At 45.4% G+C, this 25,541-nt stretch overlaps 1 protein-coding gene across 1 annotated transcript in view; it reads left to right on the top strand.

Moving 5' to 3' along the window:
- Positions 1-12,967: 12,967 nt before the first annotated feature.
- The window catches only part of LOC130309182 (centrosomal protein of 112 kDa-like), a gene marked incomplete at its 5' end in the record, with an annotated part of 68,873 nt that continues 56,299 nt past the window's right edge, over positions 12,968-25,541 (top strand). Inside the window, 3 exons of the mRNA XM_056552296.1 lie at positions 12,968-13,047; positions 18,583-18,706; positions 22,536-22,643. Of these exons, the coding sequence (XP_056408271.1) occupies positions 12,968-13,047; positions 18,583-18,706; positions 22,536-22,643 (312 nt within the window). The remainder of the gene's footprint in view (positions 13,048-18,582; positions 18,707-22,535; positions 22,644-25,541) is intronic.

Genomic DNA, 25,541 nt, shown 5'->3' with positions numbered 1-25,541 from the left:
GGTCACATCTATACATTATCTGTACTCAGAGAGATATCACTGTGTTATCTGTGGTGTTACATAGGACTGCAGGTCACATCTATACATTATCTGTACTCAGAGAGTTATCACTGTGTTATCTGTGGTGTTACATAGGACTGCAGGTCACATCTATACATTATCTGTACTCAGAGAGTTATCACTGTTATCTGTGGTGTTACATAGGACTGCAGGTCACATCTATACATTATCTGTACTCAGAGAGATATCACTGTGTTATCTGTGGTGTTACATAGGACTGCAGGTCACATCTATACATTATCTGTACTCAGAGAGTTATCACTGTTATCTGTGGTGTTACATAGGACTGCAGGTCACATCTATACATTATCTGTACTCAGAGAGTTATCACTGTGTTATCTGTGGTGTTACATAGGACTGCAGGTCACATCTACTACATTATCTGTACTCAGAGAGTTATCACTGTGTTATCTGTGGTGTTACATAGGACTGCAGGTCACATCTATACATTATCTGTACTCAGAGAGTTGTCACTGTTATCTGTGGTGTTACATAGGACTGCAGGTCACATCTATACATTATCTGTACTCAGAGAGTTATCACTGTTATCTGTGGTGTTACATAGGACTGCAGGTCACATCTATACATTATCTGTACTCAGAGAGTTATCACTGTTATCTGTGGTGTTACATAGGACTGCAGGTCACATCTATACATTATCTGTACTCAGAGAGTTATCACTGTGTTATCTGTGGTGTTACATAGGACTGCAGGTCACATCTACTACATTATCTGTACTCAGAGAGTTATCACTGTTATCTGTGGTGTTACATAGGACTGCAGGTCACATCTATATATTATCTGTACTCAGAGAGTTATCATTGTGTTATCTGTGGTGTTACATAGGACTGCAGGTCATATCTATACATTATCTGTACTCAGAGAGTTATCACTGTGTTATCTGTGGTGTTACATAGGACTGCAGGTCACATCTATACATTATCTGTACTCAGAGAGTTATCACTGTGTTATCTGTGGTGTTACATAGGACTGCAGGTCACATCTACTACATTATCTGTACTCAGAGAGTTATCACTGTGTTATCTGTGGTGTTACATAGGACTGCAGGTCACATCTATACATTATCTGTACTCAGAGAGTTATCACTGTTATCTGTGGTGTTACATAGGACTGCAGGTCACATCTATACATTATCTGTACTCAGAGAGTTATCACTGTGTTATCTGTGGTGTTACATAGGACTGCAGGTCACATCTACTACATTATCTGTACTCAGAGAGTTATCACTGTGTTATCTGTGGTGTTACATAGGACTGCAGGTCACATCTATACATTATCTGTACTCAGAGAGTTGTCACTGTTATCTGTGGTGTTACATAGGACTGCAGGTCACATCTATACATTATCTGTACTCAGAGAGTTATCACTGTTATCTGTGGTGTTACATAGGACTGCAGGTCACATCTATACATTATCTGTACTCAGAGAGTTATCACTGTTATCTGTGGTGTTACATAGGACTGCAGGTTACATCTATACATTATCTGTACTCAGAGAGTTATCACTGTGTTATCTGTGGTGTTACATAGGACTGCAGGTCACATCTATACATTATCTGTACTCAGAGAGTTATCACTGTGTTATCTGTGGTGTTACATAGGACTGCAGGTCACATCTATACATTATCTGTACTCAGAGAGATATCACTGTTATCTGTGGTGTTACATAGGACTGCAGGTCACATCTATACATTATCTGTACTCAGAGAGTTATCACTGTTATCTGTGGTGTTACATAGGACTGCTGGTCACATCTATACATTATCTGTACTCAGAGAGTTATCACTGTTATCTGTGGTGTTACATAGGACTGCAGGTCACATCTATACATTATCTGTACTCAGAGAGATATCACTGTTATCTGTGGTGTTACATAGGACTGCAGGTCACATCTATACATTATCTGTACTCAGAGAGTTATCACTGTTATCTGTGGTGTTACATAGGACTGCAGGTCACATCTATACATTATCTGTACTCAGAGAGTTATCACTGTTATCTGTGGTGTTACATAGGACTGCAGGTCACATCTATACATTATCTGTACTCAGAGAGTTATCACTGTTATCTGTGGTGTTACATAGGACTGCAGGTCACATCTATACATTATCTGTACTCAGAGAGTTATCACTGTGTTATCTGTGGTGTTACATAGGACTGCAGGTCACATCTATACATTATCTGTACTCAGAGAGTTATCACTGTTATCCGTGGTGTTACATAGGACTGCAGGTCACATCTATACATTATCTGTACTCAGAGAGATATCACTGTGTTATCTGTGGTGTTACATAGGACTGCAGGTCACATCTATACATTATCTGTACTCAGAGAGTTATCACTGTGTTATCCATGGTGTTACATAGGACTGCAGGTCACATCTATACATTATCTGTACTCAGAGAGTTATCACTGTTATCTGTGGTGTTACATAGGACTGCAGGTCACATCTATACATTATCTGTACTCAGAGAGATATCACTGTTATCTGTGGTGTTACATAGGACTGCAGGTCACATCTACTACATTATCTGTACTCAGAGAGTTATCACTGTTATCTGTGGTGTTACATAGGACTGCAGGTCACATCTATACATCATCTGTACTCAGAGAGTTATCACTGTTATCTGTGGTGTTACATAGGACTGCAGGTCACATCTATACATTATCTGTACTCAGAGAGTTATCACTGTTATCTGTGGTGTTACATAGGACTGCAGGTCACATCTATACATTATCTGTACTCAGAGAGTTATCACTGTTATCTGTGGTGTTACATAGGACTGCAGGTCACATCTATACATTATCTGTACTCAGAGAGTTATCACTGTTATCTGTGGTGTTACATAGGACTGCTGGTCACATCTATACATTATCTGTACTCAGAGAGATATCACTGTTATCTGTGGTGTTACATAGGACTGCAGGTCACATCTATACATTATCTGTACTCAGAGAGTCATCACTGTTATCTGTGGTGTTACATAGGACTGCAGGTCACATCTATACATTATCTGTACTCAGAGAGTTATCACTGTGTTATCTGTGGTGTTACATAGGACTGCAGGTCACATCTATACATTATCTGTACTCAGAGAGATATCATTATCTGTGGTGTTACATAGGACCTGCAGGCCACATCTATACATTATCTGTACTCAGAGAGTTATCACTGTGTTATCCAGTGGTGTTACATAGGACTGCAGGTCACATCTATACATTATCTGTACTCAGAGAGTTATCACTGTGTTATCTGTGGTGTTACATAGGACTGCAGGTCACATCTATACATTATCTGTACTCAGAGAGTTATCACTGTGTTATCCAGTGGTGTTACATAGGACTGCAGGTCACATCTATACATTATCTGTACTCAGAGAGTTATCACTGTGTTATCTGTGGTGTTACATAGGACTGCAGGTCACATCTATACATTATCTGTACTCAGAGAGTTATCACTGTTATCTGTGGTGTTACATAGGACTGCAGGTCACATCTATACATTATCTGTACTCAGAGAGTTATCACTGTGTTATCAGTGGTGTTACATAGGACTGCAGGTCACATCTATACATTATCTGTACTCAGAGAGTTATCACTGTTATCTGTGGTGTTACATAGGACTGCAGGTCACATCTATACATTATCTGTACTCAGAGAGTTATCACTGTTATCTGTGGTGTTACATAGGACTGCAGGTCACATCTATACATTATCTGTACTCAGAGAGTTATCACTGTTATCTGTGGTGTTACATAGGACTGCAGGTCACATCTATACATTATCTGTACTCAGAGAGTTATCACTGTTATCTGTGGTGTTACATAGGACTGCAGGTCACATCTATACATTATCTGTACTCAGAGAGTTATCACTGTTATCTGTGGTGTTACATAGGACTGCAGGTCACATCTATACATTATCTGTACTCAGAGAGTTATCACTGTTATCCGTGGTGTTACATAGGACTGCAGGTCACATCTATACATTATCTGTACTCAGAGAGTTATCACTGTGTTATCTGTGGTGTTACATAGGACTGCAGGTCACATCTATACATTATCTGTACTCAGAGAGTTATCACTGTTATCTGTGGTGTTACATAGGACTGCAGGTCACATCTATACATTATCTGTACTCAGAGAGTTATCACTGTTATCTGTGGTGTTACATAGGACTGCAGGTCACATCTACTACATTATCTGTACTCAGAGAGTTATCACTGTGTTATCTGTGGTGTTACATAGGACTGCAGGTCACATCTATACATTATCTGTACTCAGAGAGTTATCACTGTGTTATCTGTGGTGTTACATAGGACTGCAGGTCACATCTATACATTATCTGTACTCAGAGAGTTATCACTGTTATCTGTGGTGTTACATAGGACTGCAGGTCACATCTACTACATTATCTGTACTCAGAGAGTTATCACTGTTATCTGTGGTGTTACATAGGACTGCAGGTCACATCTATACATCATCTGTACTCAGAGAGTTATCACTGTTATCTGTGGTGTTACATAGGACTGCAGGTCACATCTATACATCATCTGTACTCAGAGAGTTATCACTGTTATCTGTGGTGTTACATAGGACTGCAGGTCACATCTATACATTATCTGTACTCAGAGAGTTATCACTGTTATCTGTGGTGTTACATAGGACTGCAGGTCACATCTACTACATTATCTGTACTCAGAGAGTTATCACTGTTATCTGTGGTGTTACATAGGACTGCAGGTCACATCTATACATTATCTGTACTCAGAGAGTTATCACTGTTATCTGCGGTGTTACATAGGACTGCAGGTCACATCTATACATTATCTGTACTCAGAGAGTAATCACTGTTATCTGTGGGGTTACATAGGACTGCAGGTCACATCTATACATTATCTGTACTCAGAGAGTTATCACTGTTATCTGTGGTGTTACATAGGACTGCAGGTCACATCTATACATTATCTGTACTCAGAGAGTTATCACTGTTATCTGTGGTGTTACATAGGACTGCAGGTCACATCTATACATTATCTGTACTCAGAGAGTTATCACTGTTATCTGTGGTGTTACATAGGACTGCAGGTCACACATCTATACATTATCTGTACTCAGAGATATCACTGTTATCTGTGGTGTTACATAGGACTGCAGGTCACATCTATACATTATCTGTACTCAGAGAGTAATCACTGTTATCTGTGGTGTTACATAGGACTGCAGGTCACATCTATACATTATCTGTACTCAGAGAGTTATCACTGTGTTATCTGTGGTGTTACATAGGACTGCAGGTCACATCTATACATCATCTGTACTCAGAGAGTTATCACTGTTATCTGTGGTGTTACATAGGACTGCAGGTCACATCTATACATCATCTGTACTCAGAGAGTTATCACTGTTATCTGTGTGTTACATAGGACTGCAGGTCACATCTATACATATCTGTACTCAGAGAGTTATCACTGTGTTATCTGTGGTGTTACATAGGACTGCAGGTCACATCTATACATTATCTGTACTCAGAGAGTTATCACTGTGTTATCTGTGGTGTTACATAGGACTGCAGGTCACATCTACTACATTATCTGTACTCAGAGAGTTATCACTGTTATCTGTGGTGTTACATAGGACTGCAGGTCACATCTCTACATTATCTGTACTCAGAGAGTTATCACTGTGTTATCTGTGGTGTTACATAGGACTGCAGGTCACATCTATACATCATCTGTACTCAGAGTTATCACTGTTATCTGTGGTGTTACATAGGACTGCAGGTCACATCTATACATTATCTGTACTCAGAGAGTTATCACTGTTATCTGTGGTGTTACATAGGACTGCAGGTCACATCTATACATTATCTGTACTTAGAGAGTTATCACTGTGTTATCTGTGGTGTTACATAGGACTGCAGGTCACATCTATACATTATCTGTACTCAGAGAGTTATCTCTGTTATCTGTGGTGTTACATAGGACTGCAGGTCACATCTATACATTATCTGTACTCAGAGAGTTATCACTGTTATCTGTGGTGTTACATAGGACTGCAGGTCACATCTATATATTATCTGTACTCAGAGAGTTATCACTGTGTTATCTGTGGTGTTACATAGGACTGCAGGTCACATCTATACATTATCTGTACTCAGAGAGATATCACTGTTATCTGTGGTGTTACATAGGACTGCAGGTCACATCTATACATTATCTGTACTCAGAGAGATATCACTGTGTTATCTGTGGTGTTACATAGGACTGCAGGTCACATCTATACATTATCTGTACTCAGAGAGTTATCACTGTTATCTGTGGTGTTACATAGGACTGCAGGTCACATCTATACATTATCTGTACTCAGAGAGTTATCACTGTTATCTGTGGTGTTACATAGGACTGCAGGTCACATCTATACATTATCTGTACTCAGAGAGTTGTCACTGTGTTATCTGTGGTGTTACATAGGACTGCAGGTCACATCTACTACATTATCTGTACTCAGAGAGTTATCACTGTGTTATCTGTGGTGTTACATAGGACTGCAGGTCACATCTATACATTATCTGTACTCAGAGAGTTGTCACTGTTATCTGTGGTGTTACATAGGACTGCAGGTCACATCTATACATTATCTGTACTCAGAGAGTTATCACTGTTTATCTGTGGTGTTACATAGGACTGCAGGTCACATCTATACATTATCTGTACTCAGAGAGTTATCACTGTGTATCTGTGGTGTTACATAGGACTGCAGGTGACATCTACTACATTATCTGTACTCAGAGAGTTATCACTGTTATCTGTGGTGTTACATAGGACTGCAGGTCACATCTATATATTATCTGTACTCAGAGAGTTATCATTGTGTTATCTGTGGTGTTACATAGGACTGCAGGTCATATCTATACATTATCTGTACTCAGAGAGTTATCACTGTGTTATCTGTGGTGTTACATAGGACTGCAGGTCACATCTATACATTATCTGTACTCAGAGAGTTATCACTGTGTTATCTGTGGTGTTACATAGGACTGCAGGTCACATCTACTACATTATCTGTACTCAGAGAGTTATCACTGTGTTATCTGTGGTGTTACATAGGACTGCAGGTCACATCTATACATTATCTGTACTCAGAGAGTTATCACTGTGTTATCTGTGGTGTTACATAGGACTGCAGGTCACATCTATACATTATCTGTACTCAGAGAGTTATCACTGTTATCTGTGGTGTTACATAGGACTGCAGGTCACATCTATACATTATCTGTACTCAGAGAGTTATCACTGTTATCTGTGGTGTTACATAGGACTGCAGGTCACATCTATACATTATCTGTACTCAGAGAGTTATCACTGTGTTATCTGTGGTGTTACATAGGACTGCAGGTCCCATCTATACATTATCTGTACTCAGAGAGTTATCACTGTTTATCTGTGGTGTTACATAGGACTGCAGGTCACATCTATACATTATATGTACTCAGAGAGTTATCACTGTTATCTGTGGTGTTACATAGGACTGCAGGTCACATCTATACATTATCTGTACTCAGAGAGTTATCACTGTGTTATCTGTGGTGTTACATAGGACTGCAGGTCACATCTATACATCATCTGTACTCAGAGAGTTATCACTGTGTTATCTGTGGTGTTACATAGGACTGCAGGTCACATCTATACATTATCTGTACTCAGAGAGTTATCACTGTTATCTGTGGTGTTACATAGGACTGCAGGTCACATCTATACATCATCTGTACTCAGAGAGTTATCACTGTTATCTGTGGTGTTACATAGGACTGCAGGTCACATCTATACATTATCTGTACTCAGAGAGTTATCACTGTGTTATCTGTGGTGTTACATAGGACTGCAGGTCACATCTATACATTATCTGTACTCAGAGAGTTATCACTGTTATCTGTGGTGTTACATAGGACTGCAGGTCACATCTATACATTATCTGTACTCAGAGAGTTATCACTGTGTTATCTGTGGTGTTACATAGGACTGCAGGTTACATCTATACATGATCTGTACTCAGAGAGTTATCACTGTTATCTGTGGTGTTACATAGGACTGCAGGTCACATCTATACATTATCTGTACTCAGAGAGGTATCACTGTTATCTGTGGATTTACATAGGACTGCAGGTCACATCTATACATTATCTGTACTCAGAGAGTTATCACTGTTATCTGTGGTGTTACATAGGACTGCAGGTCACATCTATACATTATCTGTACTCAGAGAGTTATCACTGTTATCTGTGGTGTTACATAGGACTGCAGGTCACATCTATACATTATCTGTACTCAGAGAGTTATCACTGTTATCTGTGGTGTTACATAGGACTGCAGGTCACATCTATACATTATCTGTACTCAGAGAGTTATCACTGTTATCTGTGGTGTTACATAGGACTGCAGGTCACATCTATACATTATCTGTACTCAGAGAGTTATCACTGTGTTATCTGTGGTGTTACATAGGACTGCAGGTCACATCTATACATTATCTGTACTCAGAGAGTTATCACTGTGTTATCTGTGGTGTTACATAGGACTGCAGGTCACATCTATACATTATCTGTACTCAGAGAGTTATCACTGTTATCTGTGGTGTTACATAGGACTGCAGGTCACATCTATACATTATCTGTACTCAGAGAGTTATCACTGTGTTATCTGTGGTGTTACATAGGACTGCAGGTCACATCTATACATTATCTGTACTCAGAGAGTTATCACTGTGTTATCTGTGGTGTTACATAGGACTGCAGGTCACATCTATACATTATCTGTACTCAGAGAGTTATCACTGTGTTATCTGTGGTGTTACATAGGACTGCAGGTCACATCTATACATTATCTGTACTCAGAGAGTTATCACTGTTATCTGTGGTGTTACATAGGACTGCAGGTCACATCTATACATTATCTGTACTCAGAGAGATATCACTGTTATCTGTGGTGTTACATAGGACTGCAGGTCACATCTATACATTATCTGTACTCAGAGAGTTATCACTGTTATCTGTGGTGTTACATAGGACTGCAGGTCACATCTATACATCATCTGTACTCAGAGAGATATCACTGTTATCTGTGGTGTTACATAGGACTGCAGGTCACATCTATACATTATCTGTACTCAGAGAGTTATCACTGTTATCTGTGGTGTTACATAGGACTGCAGGTCACATCTATACATTATCTGTACTCAGAGAGTTATCACTGTGTTATCTGTGGTGTTACATAGGACTGCAGGTCACATCTATACATTATCTGTACTCAGAGAGTTATCACTGTTATCTGTGGTGTTACATAGGACTGCAGGTCACATCTATACATTATCTGTACTCAGAGAGTTATCACTGTGTTATCTGAGGTGTTACATAGGACTGCAGGTCACATCTATACATTATCTGTACTCAGAGAGTTATCACTGTGTTATCTGTGGTGTTACATAGGACTGCAGGTCACATCTACTACATTATCTGTACTCAGAGAGTTATCACTGTGTTATCTGTGGTGTTACATAGGACTGCAGGTCACATCTATACATTATCTGTACTCAGAGAGTTATCACTGTTATCTGTGGTGTTACATAGGACTGCAGGTCACATCTATACATTATCTGTACTCAGAGAGTTATCACTGTGTTATCTGTGGTGTTACATAGGACTGCAGGTCACATCTATACATTATCTGTACTCAGAGAGTTATCACTGTTATCTGTGGTGTTACATAGGACTGCAGGTCACATCTATACATTATCTGTACTCAGAGAGTTATCACTGTGTTATCTGTGGTGTTACATAGGACTGCAGGTCACATCTATACATTATCTGTACTCAGAGAGTTATCACTGTGTTATCTGTGGTGTTACATAGGACTGCAGGTCACATCTATACATTATCTGTACTCAGAGAGTTATCACTGTTATCTGTGGTGTTACATAGGACTGCAGGTGACATCTATACATTATCTGTACTCAGAGAGATATCACTGTTATCTGTGGTGTTACATAGGACTGCAGGTCACATCTATACATTATCTGTACTCAGAGAGTTATCACTGTGTTATCTGTGGTGTTACATAGGACTGCAGGTCACATCTATACATTATCTGTACTCAGAGAGTTATCACTGTGTTATCTGTGGTGTTACATAGGACTGCAGGTCACATCTATACATTATCTGTACTCAGAGAGTTATCACTGTTATCTGTGGTGTTACATAGGACTGCAGGTCACATCTATACATTATCTGTACTCAGAGAGTTATCACTGTGTTATCTGTAGTGTTACATAGGACTGCAGGTCACATCTATACATTATCTGTACTCAGAGAGTTATCACTGTTATCTGTGGTGTTACATAGGACTGCAGGTCACATCTATACATTATCTGTACTCAGAGTTATCACTGTGTTATCTGTGGTGTTACATAGGACTGCAGGTCACATCTACTACATTATCTGTACTCAGAGAGTTATCACTGTTATCTGTGGTGTTACATAGGACTGCAGGTCACATCTATACATTATCTGTACTCAGAGAGTTATCACTGTTATCTGTGGTGTTACATAGGACTGCAGGTCACATCTATACATTATATGTACTCAGAGAGTTATCACTGTGTTATCTGTGGTGTTACATAGGACTGCAGGTCACATCTATACATTATCTGTACTCAGAGAGTTATCACTGTTATCTGTGGTGTTACATAGGACTGCAGGTCACATCTATACATTATCTGTACTCAGAGAGTTATCACTGTTATCTGTGGTGTTACATAGGACTGCAGGTCACATCTATACATTATCTGTACTCAGAGAGTTATCACTGTTATCTGTGGTGTTACATAGGACTGCAGGTCACATCTATACATTATCTGTACTCAGAGAGTTATCACTGTTATCTGTGGTGTTACATAGGACTGCAGGTCACATCTATACATTATCTGTACTCAGAGAGTTATCACTGTTATCTGTGGTGTTACATAGGACTGCAGGTCACATCTATACATTATCTGTACTCAGAGAGTTATCACTGTTATCTGTGGTGTTACATAGGACTGCAGGTCACATCTATACATTATCTGTACTCAGAGAGTTATCACTGTGTTATCTGTGGTGTTACATAGGACTGCAGGTCACATCTATACATTATCTGTACTCAGAGAGTTATTACTGTTATCTGTGGTGTTACATAGGACTGCAGGTCACATCTATACATTATCTGTACTCAGAGAGTTATCACTGTTATCTGTGGTGTTACATAGGACTGCAGGTCACATCTATACATTATCTGTATTCAGAGAGTTATCACTGTTATCTGTGGTGTTACATAGGACTGCAGGTCACATCTATACATTATCTGTACTCAGAGAGTTATCACTGTTATCTGTGGTGTTACATAGGACTGCAGGTAGGCTGTGACTATACATTATCTGTACTCAGAGAGTTATCACTGTTATCTGTGGTGTTACATAGGACTGCAGGTAGGCTGTGACTATACAGTACCTTTATTACCTCCTTCCTATCTATGGTGGGTGAGGTGCAGAGGCCCAAATGTATTGAACCCTGTGACCTCCCATCTAATACCTAGATCAGTATGGAACAAAATTGTATAATTGTATATTGTATTAACAGCTTGAGCTCTAGTCAACTCCAAAGCTGCACTCACTATTCTGCTGTTACATCATGTCTTATTCTCCAGAGCTGCACTCACTATTCTCCTGTTACATCACGTCTTATCCCCCAGAGCTACACTCACTATTCTGCTGTTACATCATGTCTTATCCTCCACAGCTGCACTCACTATTCTGCTGTTACATCATGTCTTATCCTCCAGAGCTGCACTCACTATTCTGCTGTTACATCATGTCTTATCCTCCAGAGCTGCACTCACTATTCTGCTGTAACATCATGTCTTATCCCCCAGAGCTACACTCACTATTCTCCTGTTACATCACGTCTTATCCCCCAGAGCTACACTCACTATTCTGCTGTTACATCATGTCTTATCCTCCAGAGCTGCACTCACTATTCTGCTGTTACATCATGTCTTATCCTTCAGAGCTGTACTCACTATTCTGCTGTTACATCATGTCTTATCCTCCAGAGCTGCAATCACTATTCTGCTGTTACATCATGTCTTATCCTTCAGAGCTGTACTCACTATTCTGCTGTTACATCACGTCTTATCCTCCAGAGCTACACTCACTATTCTGCTGTTACATCATGTCTTATCCTCCACAGCTGCACTCACTATTCTGCTGTTACATCATGTCTTATCCTCCAGAGCTGCAATCACTATTCTGCTGTTACATCATGTGTTGTCCTCCAGAGCTGCACTCACTATTCTGCTGTTACATCATGTCTTATTCTCCAGAGCTGCACTCACTATTCTGCTGTTACATCATGTCTTATCCTCCAGAGCTGCACTCACTATTCTGCTGTTACATCATGTCTTATCCTCCAGAGCTGCACTCACTATTCTGCTGTTACATCATGTCTTATCCTCCACAGCTGCACTCACTATCCTGCTGTTACATCATGTCTTATCCTCCACAGCTGCACTCACTATTCTGCTGTTACATCATGTCTTATCCTCCACAGCTGCACTCACTATTCTGCTGTTACATCATGTCTTATCCTCCACAACTGCACTCACTATTCTGCTGTTACATCATGTCTTATCCTCCAGAGCTGCACTCACTATTCTGCTGTTACATCATGTCTTATCCTCCAGAGCTGCACTCACTATTCTGCTGTTACATCATGTCTTATCCTCCACAACTGCACTCACTATTCTGCTGTTACATCATGTCTTAACCTCCCTTCACCCCCACTTGTCCTTCTTCTTGAAGGTTCATGATCTTCAGAAGAAGCTGGAAGAAGAAATGGACGGCAGTGCCAAGAAATTTGTCAAAATGAACGATCTATTAAGGTTAGTCCATAGCCTGTGCATGTGGTGGTCCCTACATCTCTGCTCCCTATTACTGCTGCCCCATCACTGATGTCACCGCTGATGTCTAGTGAAGGTAGTGACCTCCAAAAGGTCAGTACACTCCTCTCCTGAAATACTCTGTACTGCTGTGGACCCTGCTCCTCCACTATATAACTCTCACCCTGTGACCTCCTATATGATCAGTACACTCCTCTCCTGAAATACTCTGTACTGCTGTGGACCCTGCTCCTCCACTATATCACTCTCACCCTGTGACCTCCAAAAGATCAGTACACTCCTCTCCTGAAATACTCTGTACTGCTGTGGACCCAGCTCCTTCACTATATAACTCTCGCCCTGTGACCTCCACAAGATCAGTACACTCCTCTCCTGAAATACTGTACTGCTGTGGACCCTGCTCCTCCACTATATAACTCTCACCCTGTGACCTCCACATGATCAGTACACTCCTCTCCTGAAATATTCTGTACTATTGTGGACCCTGCTCCTCCACTATATAACTCTCACCCTGTGACCTCCACATGATCAGTACACTCCTCTCCTGAAATACTCTGTACTGCTGTAGACCCTGCTCCTCTACTATATAACTCTCCCCCTGTCACCTCCACATGATCAGCACACTCCTCTCCTGAAATACTCTGTACTGCTGTGGACCCTGCTCGCCCACTATATAACTCTCACCCTGTGACCTCCACATGATCAGTACACTCCTCTCCTGAAATACTCTGTACTGCTGTGGACCCTGCTCCTCTATTATATAACTCTCACTCTGTGACCTCCTATATGATCAGCACACTACTCTCCTGATATACTCTCTACTCCTGTGGACCATGTTCCTCCACTATATAACTCTCACCCTGTAACCTCCACATGATCAGTACACTCCTCTTCTGAAATTCTCTGTACTGCTGTGGACCCTGCTCCTCCACTATATAACTCTCACCCTGTGACCTCCACATGATCAGCTTACTCCTCTCCTGAAATACTCTGTACTGCTGTGGACCCTGCTCCTCCACTATATACCTCCACTATATAACTCTCACCCTCTGACCTCCATATGATCAGTACACTCCTCTCCTGAAATACTCTGTACTGCTGTGGACCCTGCTCTACCACTATATAACTCTCACCCTGTGACCTCCACATGATCAGTACACTCCTCTCCTGAAATACTCTGTACTGCTGTGGACCTTGCTCCTCCACTATATAACTCTCACCCTGTAACCTCCACATGATCAGCACACTCCTCTCCTGAAATACTCTGTACTGCTGTGGACCTTGCTCCTCCACTATATAACTCTCACCCTGTGACCTCCTATATGATCAGTACACTCCTTTCCTGAAATACTCTGTACTGCTGTGGACCCTGCTCCTCCACTATATAACTCTTACCCTGTGACTTCCACAAGATCAGCACACTCCTCTCCTGATATACCCTGTACGGCTGTGGACCCTGCTCCTCCACTATATAACTCTCACCCTGTGACCTCCACATGATCAGTACACTCTTCTCTTGAAATGTTCTGTACTACTGTGGACCCTGCTCCTCTACTATATAACCCTCCCCCTGTGACCTCCACATGATCAGTAGACTCCTCTCCTGAAATACTCTGTACTGCTGTGGACCCTGCTCCTCCACTATATAACTCTTACCCTGTGACTTCCACATGATCAGTACACTCCTCTCCTGAAATACTCTCTAATACTGTGGACCCTGTTCCTCCACTATATCATTCTCACCCTGTGACCTCCAAAAGATCAGTACACTCCTCTCATGATATACTCTGTACTGCTGTGGACCCTGCTCCTCAACTATATCACCCTGTGATCTCCACATGATCAGTACACTGCTCTCCTGAAATATTCTGTACTGCTGTGGACCCTGCTCCTCTACTATATAACTCTCACCCTGTGACCTCCAGATGATCAGCACACTCCTCTCCTGATATACTCTGTACTGCTGTGGACCCTGCTCCTCCACTTTATAACTCTCACCCTGTAACCTCCACATGACCAGTACACTCCTCTCTTGAAATGTTCTGTACTACTGTGGACCCTGCTCCTCTACTATATAACCCTCACCCTGTGACCTCCACATGATCAGTACACTCCTCTCCTGAAATACTCTCTACTGCCGTGGACCCTGCTCCTCCACTATATAACTCTCACCCTGTGAACTCCCACATGATCAGCACACTCCCCTCCTGAAATACTCTGTACTGCTGTGGACCCTGCTCCTCCACTATATAACTCTCACCCTGTGACCTCCACATGATCAGTACACTCCACTCCTGAAATACTCTCTACTGCTGTGGACCCTGTTCCTCCACTATATCATTCTCACCCTGTGACCTCCACAAGATCAGTACACTCCTCTCCTGAAATACTCTGTACTCCTGTGGACCCTGCTCCTCCACTATATAACTCTCACCCTGAGACCTCCACATGATCAGTACACTCCTTTCCTGAAATACTCTGTACTGCTGTGGACCCTGCTCCTCCACTATATAACCCTCACCCAGTGATCTCCACATGATCAGCACACTCCTCTCAAGAAATACTCTGTACTGCTGTGGACCCTGCTCCTCCACTATATAACTCTCACCCTGTGACCTCCCACATGATCAGTACACTCCTCTCCTGAAATATGCTGTACTGCTGTGGACCCTGCTCCTCCAATATATAACTCTCCCCCCTGTGACCTCCACATGATCAGTACACTCCTCTCCTGAAATACTCTGTACTGCTGTGGACCCTGCTCCTCCAATATATAACTCTCACCCTGTGACCTCCACATGATCAGGACACTCCTCTTCTGAAATACTCTGTACTTCTGTGGACCCTGCTCCTCCACTATATAACTCTCACCCTGTGACTTCCACATGATCAGCACACTCCTCTCCTGAAATACTCTGTACTGCTGTGGACCCTGCTCCTCCACTATATAACTCTCACCCTGTGACTTCCACATGATCAGTACACTCCTCTCCTGAAATACTCTGTACTGCTGTGGACCCTGCTCCTCCAATATATAACTCTCACCCTGTGACCTCCACATGATCAGCACACTCCTCTTCTGAAATACTCTGTACTGCTGTTGACCCTGCTCCTCCACTATATAACTCTCACCCTGTGACCTCCACATGATCAGTACACTCCTCTCCTAAAATACTCTGTACTGCTGTGGACCCTGCTCCTCCACTATATAACTCTCACCCTGTGACCTCCACATGATCATCACACTCCTCTCCTGAAATACTCTGTAATGCTGTGGACCCTGCTCCTCCACTATATAACTCTCACCCTGTGACCTCCACATGATCAGTACACTCCTCTCCTGAAATACTCTGTACTGCTGTGGACCCTGCTCCTCCACTATATAACTCTCACCCTGTGACCTCCACATGATCAGCACACTCCTCTCCTGAAATACTCTGTACTGCTGTAGACCCTGCTCCTCCTCTATATAACCCTCACCCTGTGACCTCCACATGACCAGCACACTCCTCTCCTGAAATACTCTGTACTGTTGTGGACCCTGCTCCTCCACTATATAACTCTCCCCCTGTGACCTCCACATGATCAGTACACTCCTCTCCTAAAATACTCTGTACTGCTGTGGACCCTGCTCCTCCACTATATAACTCTCACCCTGTGACCTCCACATGATCATCACACTCCTCTCCTGAAATACTCTGTAATGCTGTGGACCCTGCTCTTCCACTATATAACTCTCACCCTGTGACCTCCACATGATCAGTACACTACTCTCCTGATATACTCTGTACTGCTGTGGACCCTGCTCCTCCACTATATAACTCTCACCCTGTGACCTCCACATGATCAGTACACTCCTCTCCTGAAATACTCTGTACTGCTGTGGACCCTGCTCCTCCACTATATAACTCTCACCCTGTGACCTCCACATGATCAGCACACTCCTCTCCTGAAATACTCTGTACTGCTGTAGACCCTGCTCCTCCTCTATATAACCCTCACCCTGTGACCTCCACATGACCAGCACACTCCTCTCCTGAAATACTCTGTACTGTTGTGGACCCTGCTCCTCCACTATATAACTCTCACCCTGTGACTTCCACATGATCAGCACAACCCTCTCCTGAAATACTCTGTACTGCTGTGGACCCTGCCCCTCCACTATATAACTCTCACCCTGTGACTTCCACATGATCAGCACACTCCTCTCCTGAAATACTCTGTACTGTTGTGGACCCTGCTCCTCCACTATATAACTCTCCCCCTGTGACCTCCACATGATCAGTACACTCCTCTCCTAAAATACTCTGTACTGCTGTGGACCCTGCTCCTCCACTATATAACTCTCACCCTGTGACCTCCACATGATCATCACACTCCTCTCCTGAAATACTCTGTAATGCTGTGGACCCTGCTCCTCCACTATATAACTCTCACCCTGTGACCTCCACATGATCAGTACACTACTCTCCTGATATACTCTGTACTGCTGTGGACCCTGCTCCTCCACTATATAACTCTCACCCTGTGACCTCCACATGATCAGTACACTCCTCTCCTGAAATACTCTGTACTGCTGTGGACCCTGCTCCTCCACTATATAACTCTCACCCTGTGACCTCCACATGATCAGCACACTCATCTCCTGAAATACTCTGTACTGCTGTAGACCCTGCTCCTCCTCTATATAACCCTCACCCTGTGACCTCCACATGACCAGCACACTCCTCTCCTGAAATACTCTGTACTGTTGTGGACCCTGCTCCTCCACTATATAACTCTCCCCCTGTGACCTCCACATGATCAGTACACTCCTCTCCTAAAATACTCTGTACTGCTGTGGACCCTGCTCCTCCACTATATAACTCTCACCCTGTGACCTCCACATGATCATCACACTCCTCTCCTGAAATACTCTGTAATGCTGTGGACCCTGCTCCTCCACTATATAACTCTCACCCTGTGACCTCCACATGATCAGTACACTACTCTCCTGATATACTCTGTACTGCTGTGGACCCTGCTCCTCCACTATATAACTCTCACACTGTGACCTCCACATGATCAGTACACTCCTCTCCTGAAATACTCTGTACTGCTGTGGACCCTGCTCCTTCACTATATAACTCTCACCCTGTGACCTCCACATGATCAGCACACTCCTCTCCTGAAATACTCTGTACTGCTGTAGACCCTGCTCCTCCTCTATATAACCCTCACCCTGTGACCTCCACATGATCAGTACACTCCTCTCCTGAAATACTCTGTACTGTTGTGGACCCTGCTCCTCCACTATATAACTCTCACCCTGTGACTTCCACATGATCAGCACAACCCTCTCCTGAAATACTCTGTACTGCTGTGGACCCTGCCCCTCCACTATATAACTCTCACCCTGTGACTTCCACATGATCAGCACACTCCTCTCCTGATATACTCTGTGCTGAATGGAAGCATTGCATTGATGTGTATGCTCCCCTGCTTTGTATATTATATTTTTGTCGCTCTTTTTCTCAGGGATCGGGAGGAGCAGCTGAGTCGTCTTAAGGAGATGCAGAGACTACAGACTGAAGCCACAGAGGAGTTTAAACGTCAGGTTGAGCGGAACACGGAGAAGGTGTACGGCGAGATGAAAGAGCAGGTAAAGAAGCGGGGATGCTAACTGAGCATCAGGGTAGAGTTGGTAATTTATTTGGCTTTACATATCTCTTAGTGCTTTACATATATGTCACATATTGGATGGAGGGGTAAGGAACTCGCTAAATTTACCAATTATCTTACCCCAGAAGATCAGCTCTGAAGTATTCACCACTAGTTTATTACTTCCCTAAAATCTGCTGTCCGCTGCTGTCTGCTGCCGTCTGTCCGCTGCCGTCTGTCCGCTGCCATCTGTCCTCTGCCATCTGTCCTCTGCCGTCTGTCCTCTGCCGTCTGTCCTCTGCCGTCTGTCCTCTGCCGTCTGTCCGCTGCCGTCTGTCCGCTGCCATCTGTCCTCTGCCATCTGTCCTCTGCCGTCTGTCCGCTGTCGTCTATCCGCTGCCGTCTGTCCGCTGCCGTCTGTCCGCTGCCGTCTGTCCGCTGCCGTCTGTCCTCTGCCGTCTGTCCTCTGCCGTCTGTCCTCTGCCGTCTGTCCGCTGCCGTCTGTCCGCTGCCGTCTGTCCGCTGCCGTCTGTCCGCTGCCGTCTGTCCTCTGCCGTCTGTCCTCTGCCGTCTGTCCGCTGCCGTCTGTCCGCTGCCGTCTGTCCGCTGCCGTCTGTCCTCTGCCGTCTGTCCGCTGCCGTCTGTCCTCTGCCGTCTGTCCGCTGCCTGATGTTTGGCAAATCTGTCTCTAGTAAGAAAGCCTAAAACCCAGAACACATTAAGTGGGCGGAGCTTAGTGCAGAGAGGGAACACAGGAAGTGGGACAGGCTTGATGCAAAGAAGAAACCTAGAAAAAAACAGGGTGGGGTTTAGATCGGCGCAGAGTCTGCCTCCTCCAGAGGATCCACACTATGTCTAAAGGTAAAACAAGGCTTTCTTCTTATGTTCTACTTCCATAGACCCAGATTTGTCAACCTGTATGAGACAAACGTGTTTGCATATAGCGACTGATCACAGCTCAAGTGTCATATCTCATTCTCCGGTAAAATGAAACCTGATCTGTGATTGGCCAAAGCAGACACATTTGTCTCATGCAGGTTGATAAGTCTGAGCCAATAAGTTCTGGGCATCTGCCCCTGGTGTACCTAGCATGTACACAGCTAAATGTCCCCTTCCTCCTTTTGTCCCCCTTTAGTCATTATTAGGTAGCATTTCATTGCTTAGCCCAGGGCTGCTATTGTAATGTAATCACTTCTGCTAATATATCATTTTGTGATTCAGTAATACCCCATTACATCTATAGTAGTGCACTTTGTAAACCACCCCCAGGAGAGTGAAGCCTGTTTAGTCCTGTGCACACTCACCATCACTATGTAATAGCTTAGCAGAGAGGAGTATGTGCTGTGATTGAACAGGTAACTAAGGTAGGAAGTAACTGGGTGTGTACTGCTGGCAAGCAGCCCAGCCCTGATTCTATTGCCTTAAATTGAGAGAATAAGGAAAAGCTGTGTACAGAGAAGGCACTAATAACAGCAGAGGGAGCACTAAGATCACATGAAGGGTTAAAGGCATTATTTTTGATTAGATAAACACAGATGCTTTCTTCCAGAACCAACGCCACTTTTGTCCTCAGGTTGTGTATGGTATTGCAGCTCAGCTGTATTAAAGTGAATAGTGCTAGGTTGTAATACCACACACAACCTGAGGGTGGGTGGGAGGGGATGGGGTTCGCTGTTTCGGTTCGGCAGCAGATGCGGTTTTATAACCTCTTAATCTAACAACCAGTCATGTTGATATAGTATTGAGCTGTCATGTGACAGTGGGGGCGGGGCTGTTATTGATGATTCTGATGACATCACTGAAGGGATGTTCCGTCACCACAGTGATCAGCAGCGCCTGCAGTAGAGATCAGCAGCAGCATGGAGTGGACCATCTCCTATCCCGGGGTCAGGGTATGTTCACACCAGCAGCTCGTGATCAGCGCAGAATCTGCTGGGCTGTATTTGGCGATGAATCCCATTGGTTTCTGTTTGTCTTTGCTCCAGCTTTCCCAGGTTCCTGACTAGACCTGTTTACAACCTGCCAGCTGCGTCCCTCTGTCCAGCGGCCGCACTGTCCAGAATATGGACTCTTGGACAGATTTACATATGTAGATATGTCGTGTCATGTGACCTCCACCGACCGATCCCTCCTGTGACCTCCACCGACCGATCCCTCCTGTGACCTCCGCCGCCCCATCCCTCGTGTGAACTCCGCCGCCCCATCCCTCGTGTGACCTCCGCCGGCCGATCCCTCGTGTGACCTCCGCCGGCCGATCCCTCGTGTGACGTCCGCCGGCCGATCCCTCGTGTGACCTCCGCCGGCCGATCCCTCGTGTGACCTCCGCCGCCCCATCCCTCGTGTGACCTCCGCCGGCCGATCCCTCGTGTGACCTCCGCCGCCCCATCCCTCGTGTGACCTCCGCCGCCCCATCCCTCGTGTGACCTCCGCCGGCCGATCCCTCGTGTGACCTCCGCCGCCCCATCCCTCGTGTGACCTCCGCCGCCCCATCCCTCGTGTGACCTCCGCCGCCCCATCCCTCGTGTGACCTCCGCCGCCCCATCCCTCGTGTGACCTCCGCCGCCCCATCCCTCGTGTGACCTCCGCCGCCCCATCCCTCGTGTGACCTCCGCCGCCCCATCCCTCGTGTGACCTCCGCCGCCCCATCCCTCGTGTGACCTCCGCCGCCCCATCCCTCGTGTGACCTCCGCCGCCCCATCCCTCGTGTGACCTCCGCCGCCCCATCCCTCGTGTGACCTCCGCCGCCCCATCCCTCGTGTGACCTCCGCCGCCCCATCCCTCGTGTGACCTCCGCCGCCCCATCCCTCGTGTGACCTCCGCCGCCCCATCCCTCGTGTGACCTCCGCCGCCCCATCCCTCGTGTGACCTCCGCCGCCCCATCCCTCGTGTGACCTCCGCCGCCCCATCCCTCGTGTGACCTCCGCCGCCCCATCCCTCGTGTGACCTCCGCCGCCCCATCCCTCGTGTGACCTCCGCCGCCCCATCCCTCGTGTGACCTCCGCCGCCCCATCCCTCGTGTGACCTCCGCCGCCCCATCCCTCGTGTGACCTCCGCCGCCCCATCCCTCGTGTGACCTCCGCCGCCCCATCCCTCGTGTGACCTCCGCCGCCCCATCCCTCGTGTGACCTCCGCCGCCCCATCCCTCGTGTGACCTCCGCCGCCCCATCCCTCGTGTGACCTCCGCCGCCCCATCCCTCGTGTGACCTCCGCCGCCCCATCCCTCGTGTGACCTCCGCCGCCCCATCCCTCGTGTGACCTCCGCCGCCCCATCCCTCGTGTGACCTCCGCCGCCCCATCCCTCGTGTGACCTCCGCCGCCCCATCCCTCGTGTGACCTCCGCCGCCCCATCCCTCGTGTGACCTCCGCCGCCCCATCCCTCGTGTGACCTCCGCCGCCCCATCCCTCGTGTGACCTCCGCCGCCCCATCCCTCGTGTGACCTCCGCCGCCCCATCCCTCGTGTGACCTCCGCCGCCCCATCCCTCGTGTGACCTCCGCCGCCCCATCCCTCGTGTGACCTCCGCCGCCCCATCCCTCGTGTGACCTCCGCCGCCCCATCCCTCGTGTGACCTCCGCCGCCCCATCCCTCGTGTGACCTCCGCCGCCCCATCCCTCGTGTGACCTCCGCCGCCCCATCCCTCGTGTGACCTCCGCCGCCCCATCCCTCGTGTGACCTCCGCCGCCCCATCCCTCGTGTGACCTCCGCCGCCCCATCCCTCGTGTGACCTCCGCCGCCCCATCCCTCGTGTGACCTCCGCCGCCCCATCCCTCGTGTGACCTCCGCCGCCCCATCCCTCCTGTGACTAATCCGCCGCCATGTTTTTTCCCTAAGATGGAGAAGGTTGAAGCTGACCTGAACCGATCCAAGAGTCTCCGAGAGAAGCAGAGCCAGGAGTACAGCCGCCAAGTGCAGGAGATGAAGGAGCGCTATGAGCAGCAGGTCAGTCACCCAAGGGGCCACACCATGTGCTACAGGGGCCCCGCACTATGTGCTGACCATCACTCATATACAGGGGGCCCCACACTATGTGCTGACCATCACTCATATAGTGCAGAACATCGCTCTGTCCTCTATACCTCCATGCAGATCATTGCTCATCCTATAGATATACAGTGGGGGCAAAAGGTGGACAATAAGTATTTGGTGAATAAGAAAAGTTCCTCTCAATACTTTGTTCTATCCCCTTTGTTGGTAATGACAGAGGTCACATGATTTGTGTCTTCACAAGGTTCTCACACACTGTTGGTAGTGACAGAGGTCACATGATTTGTGTCTTCACAAGGTTCTCACACACTGTTGGTAATGACAGAGGTCACATGATTTGTGTCTTCACAAGGTTCTCACACACTGTTGGTAGTGACAGAGGTCACATGATTTGTGTCTTCACAAGGTTCTCACACACTGTTGGTAGTGACAGAGGTCACATGATTTGTGTCTTCACAAGGTTCTCACACACTGTTGGTAATGACAGAGGTCACATGATTTGTGTCTTCACAAGGTTCTCACACACTGTTGGTAATGACAGAGGTCACATGATTTGTGTCTTCACAAGGTTCTCACACACTGTTGGTAGTGACAGAGGTCACATGATTTGTGTCTTCACAAGGTTCTCACACACTGTTGGTAATGACAGAAGTCACATGATTTGTGTCTTCACAAGGTTCTCACACACTGTTGGTAATGACAGAGGTCACATGATTTGTGTCTTCACAAGGTTCTCACACACTGTTGGTAGTGACAGAGGTCACATGATTTGTGTCTCCACAAGGTTCTCACACACTGTTGGTAATGACAGAGGTCACATGATTTGTGTCTTCACAAGGTTCTCACACACTGTTGGTAATGACAGAGGTCACATGATTTGTGTCTTCACAAGGTTCTCACACACTGTTGGTAGTGACAGAGGTCACATGATTTGTGTCTTCACAAGGTTCTCACACACTGTTGGTAGTGACAGAGGTCACATGATTTGTGTCTTCACAAGGTTCTCACACACTGTTGGTAGTGACAGAGGTCACATGATTTGTGTCTTCACAAGGTTCTCACACACTGTTGGTAGTGACAGAGGTCACATGATTTGTGTCTTCACAAGGTTCTCACACACTGTTGGTAGTGACAGAGGTCACATGATTTGTGTCTTCACAAGGTTCTCACACACTGTTGGTAGTGACAGAGGTCACATGATTTGTGTCTTCACAAGGTTCTCACACACTGTTGGTAGTGACAGAGGTCACATGATTTGTGTCTTCACAAGGTTCTCACACACTGTTGGTAGTGACAGAGGTCACATGATTTGTGTCTTCACAAGGTTCTCACACACTGTTGGTAGTGACAGAGGTCACATGATTTGTGTCTTCACAAGGTTCTCACACACTGTTGGTAATGACAGAGGTCACATGATTTGTGTCTTCACAAGGTTCTCACACACTGTTGGTAATGACAGAGGTCACATGATTTGTGTCTTCACAAGGTTCTCACACACTGTTGGTAGTGACAGAGGTCACATGATTTGTGTCTTCACAAGGTTCTCACACACTGTTGGTAATGACAGAGGTCACATGATTTGTGTCTTCACAAGGTTCTCACACACTGTTGGTAGTGACAGAGGTCACATGATTTGTGTCTTCACAAGGTTCTCACACACTGTTGGTAGTGACAGAGGTCACATGATTTGTGTCTTCACAAGGTTCTCACACACTGTTGGTAATGACAGAGGTCACATGATTTGTGTCTTCACAAGGTTCTCACACACTGTTGGTAATGACAGAGGTCACATGATTTGTGTCTTCACAAGGTCCTCACACACTGTTGGTAGTGACAGAGGTCACATGATTTGTGTCTTCACAAGGTTCTCACACACTTTTGGTAGTGACAGAGGTCACATGATTTGTGTCTTCACAAGGTTCTCACACACTGTTGGTAGTGACAGAGGTCACATGATTTGTGTCTTCACAAGGTTCTCACACACTGTTGGTAGTGACAGAGGTCACATGATTTGTGTCTTCACAAGGTTCTCACACACTGTTGGTAATGACAGAGATCACATGATTTGTGTCTTCACAAGGTTCTCACACACTGTTGGTAGTGACAGAGGTCACATGTTTTCTGTCTTCACAAGGTTCTCACACACTGTTGGTAATGACAGAGGTCACATGATTTGTGTCTTCACAAGGTCCTCACACACTGTTGGTAATGACAGAGGTCACATGATTTGTGTCTTCACAAGGTTCTCACACACTGTTGGTAGTGACAGAGGTCACATGATTTGTGTCTTCACAAGGTTCTCACACACTGTTGCTGGTGTTTTGGCCCATTCCTCCATGCAGATCTCCTCTAGAGCAGTGATGTTTTGGGGCTGTAGATCTGGAGACTGGCTAGGCACCTCCACATCCTTTTTTGAAAGAAAAATACAGAATAGACCGATGCACAATTATCCTTTTCAAAATGTATGTTATACGTGGAGATAGTTCACTCACCTTTGTGTGTTGTACTGTGAGCACAATACCGTGGAGGGTTTGGTTGTACAATCTGCGGCAGAAGGTGGAGAGCGATCTCCTGAAAGTGGTGGAGTCAATGGCGCCTTCCTCTGGACACTCAGGAGCTAATTAGCAAAAACCGGCAGGAAAACGGACTGAATATAAAAATAACAAATGGTTTATCTGAAGCAAACAAACTATGCGTTTCGAGGGGCGGGACCCCCTCTTATTGGGGGTTGTACGTGACGCCCCTTTTATGTCCGTCCAAGCCCGCGAAAATCATTCCTAGATGTTACATAATATAAAATCCATTTGAAGTCCCTCGAAACGCGTAGTTCGTTTGCTTCAGATAAACCATTTG

Source organism: Hyla sarda, unplaced genomic scaffold (assembly GCF_029499605.1).
Source record: "Hyla sarda isolate aHylSar1 unplaced genomic scaffold, aHylSar1.hap1 scaffold_1515, whole genome shotgun sequence".
Lineage (NCBI taxonomy): Eukaryota > Metazoa > Chordata > Amphibia > Anura > Hylidae > Hyla > Hyla sarda.
This window is presented reverse-complemented; position numbering and strand designations above follow the sequence as displayed.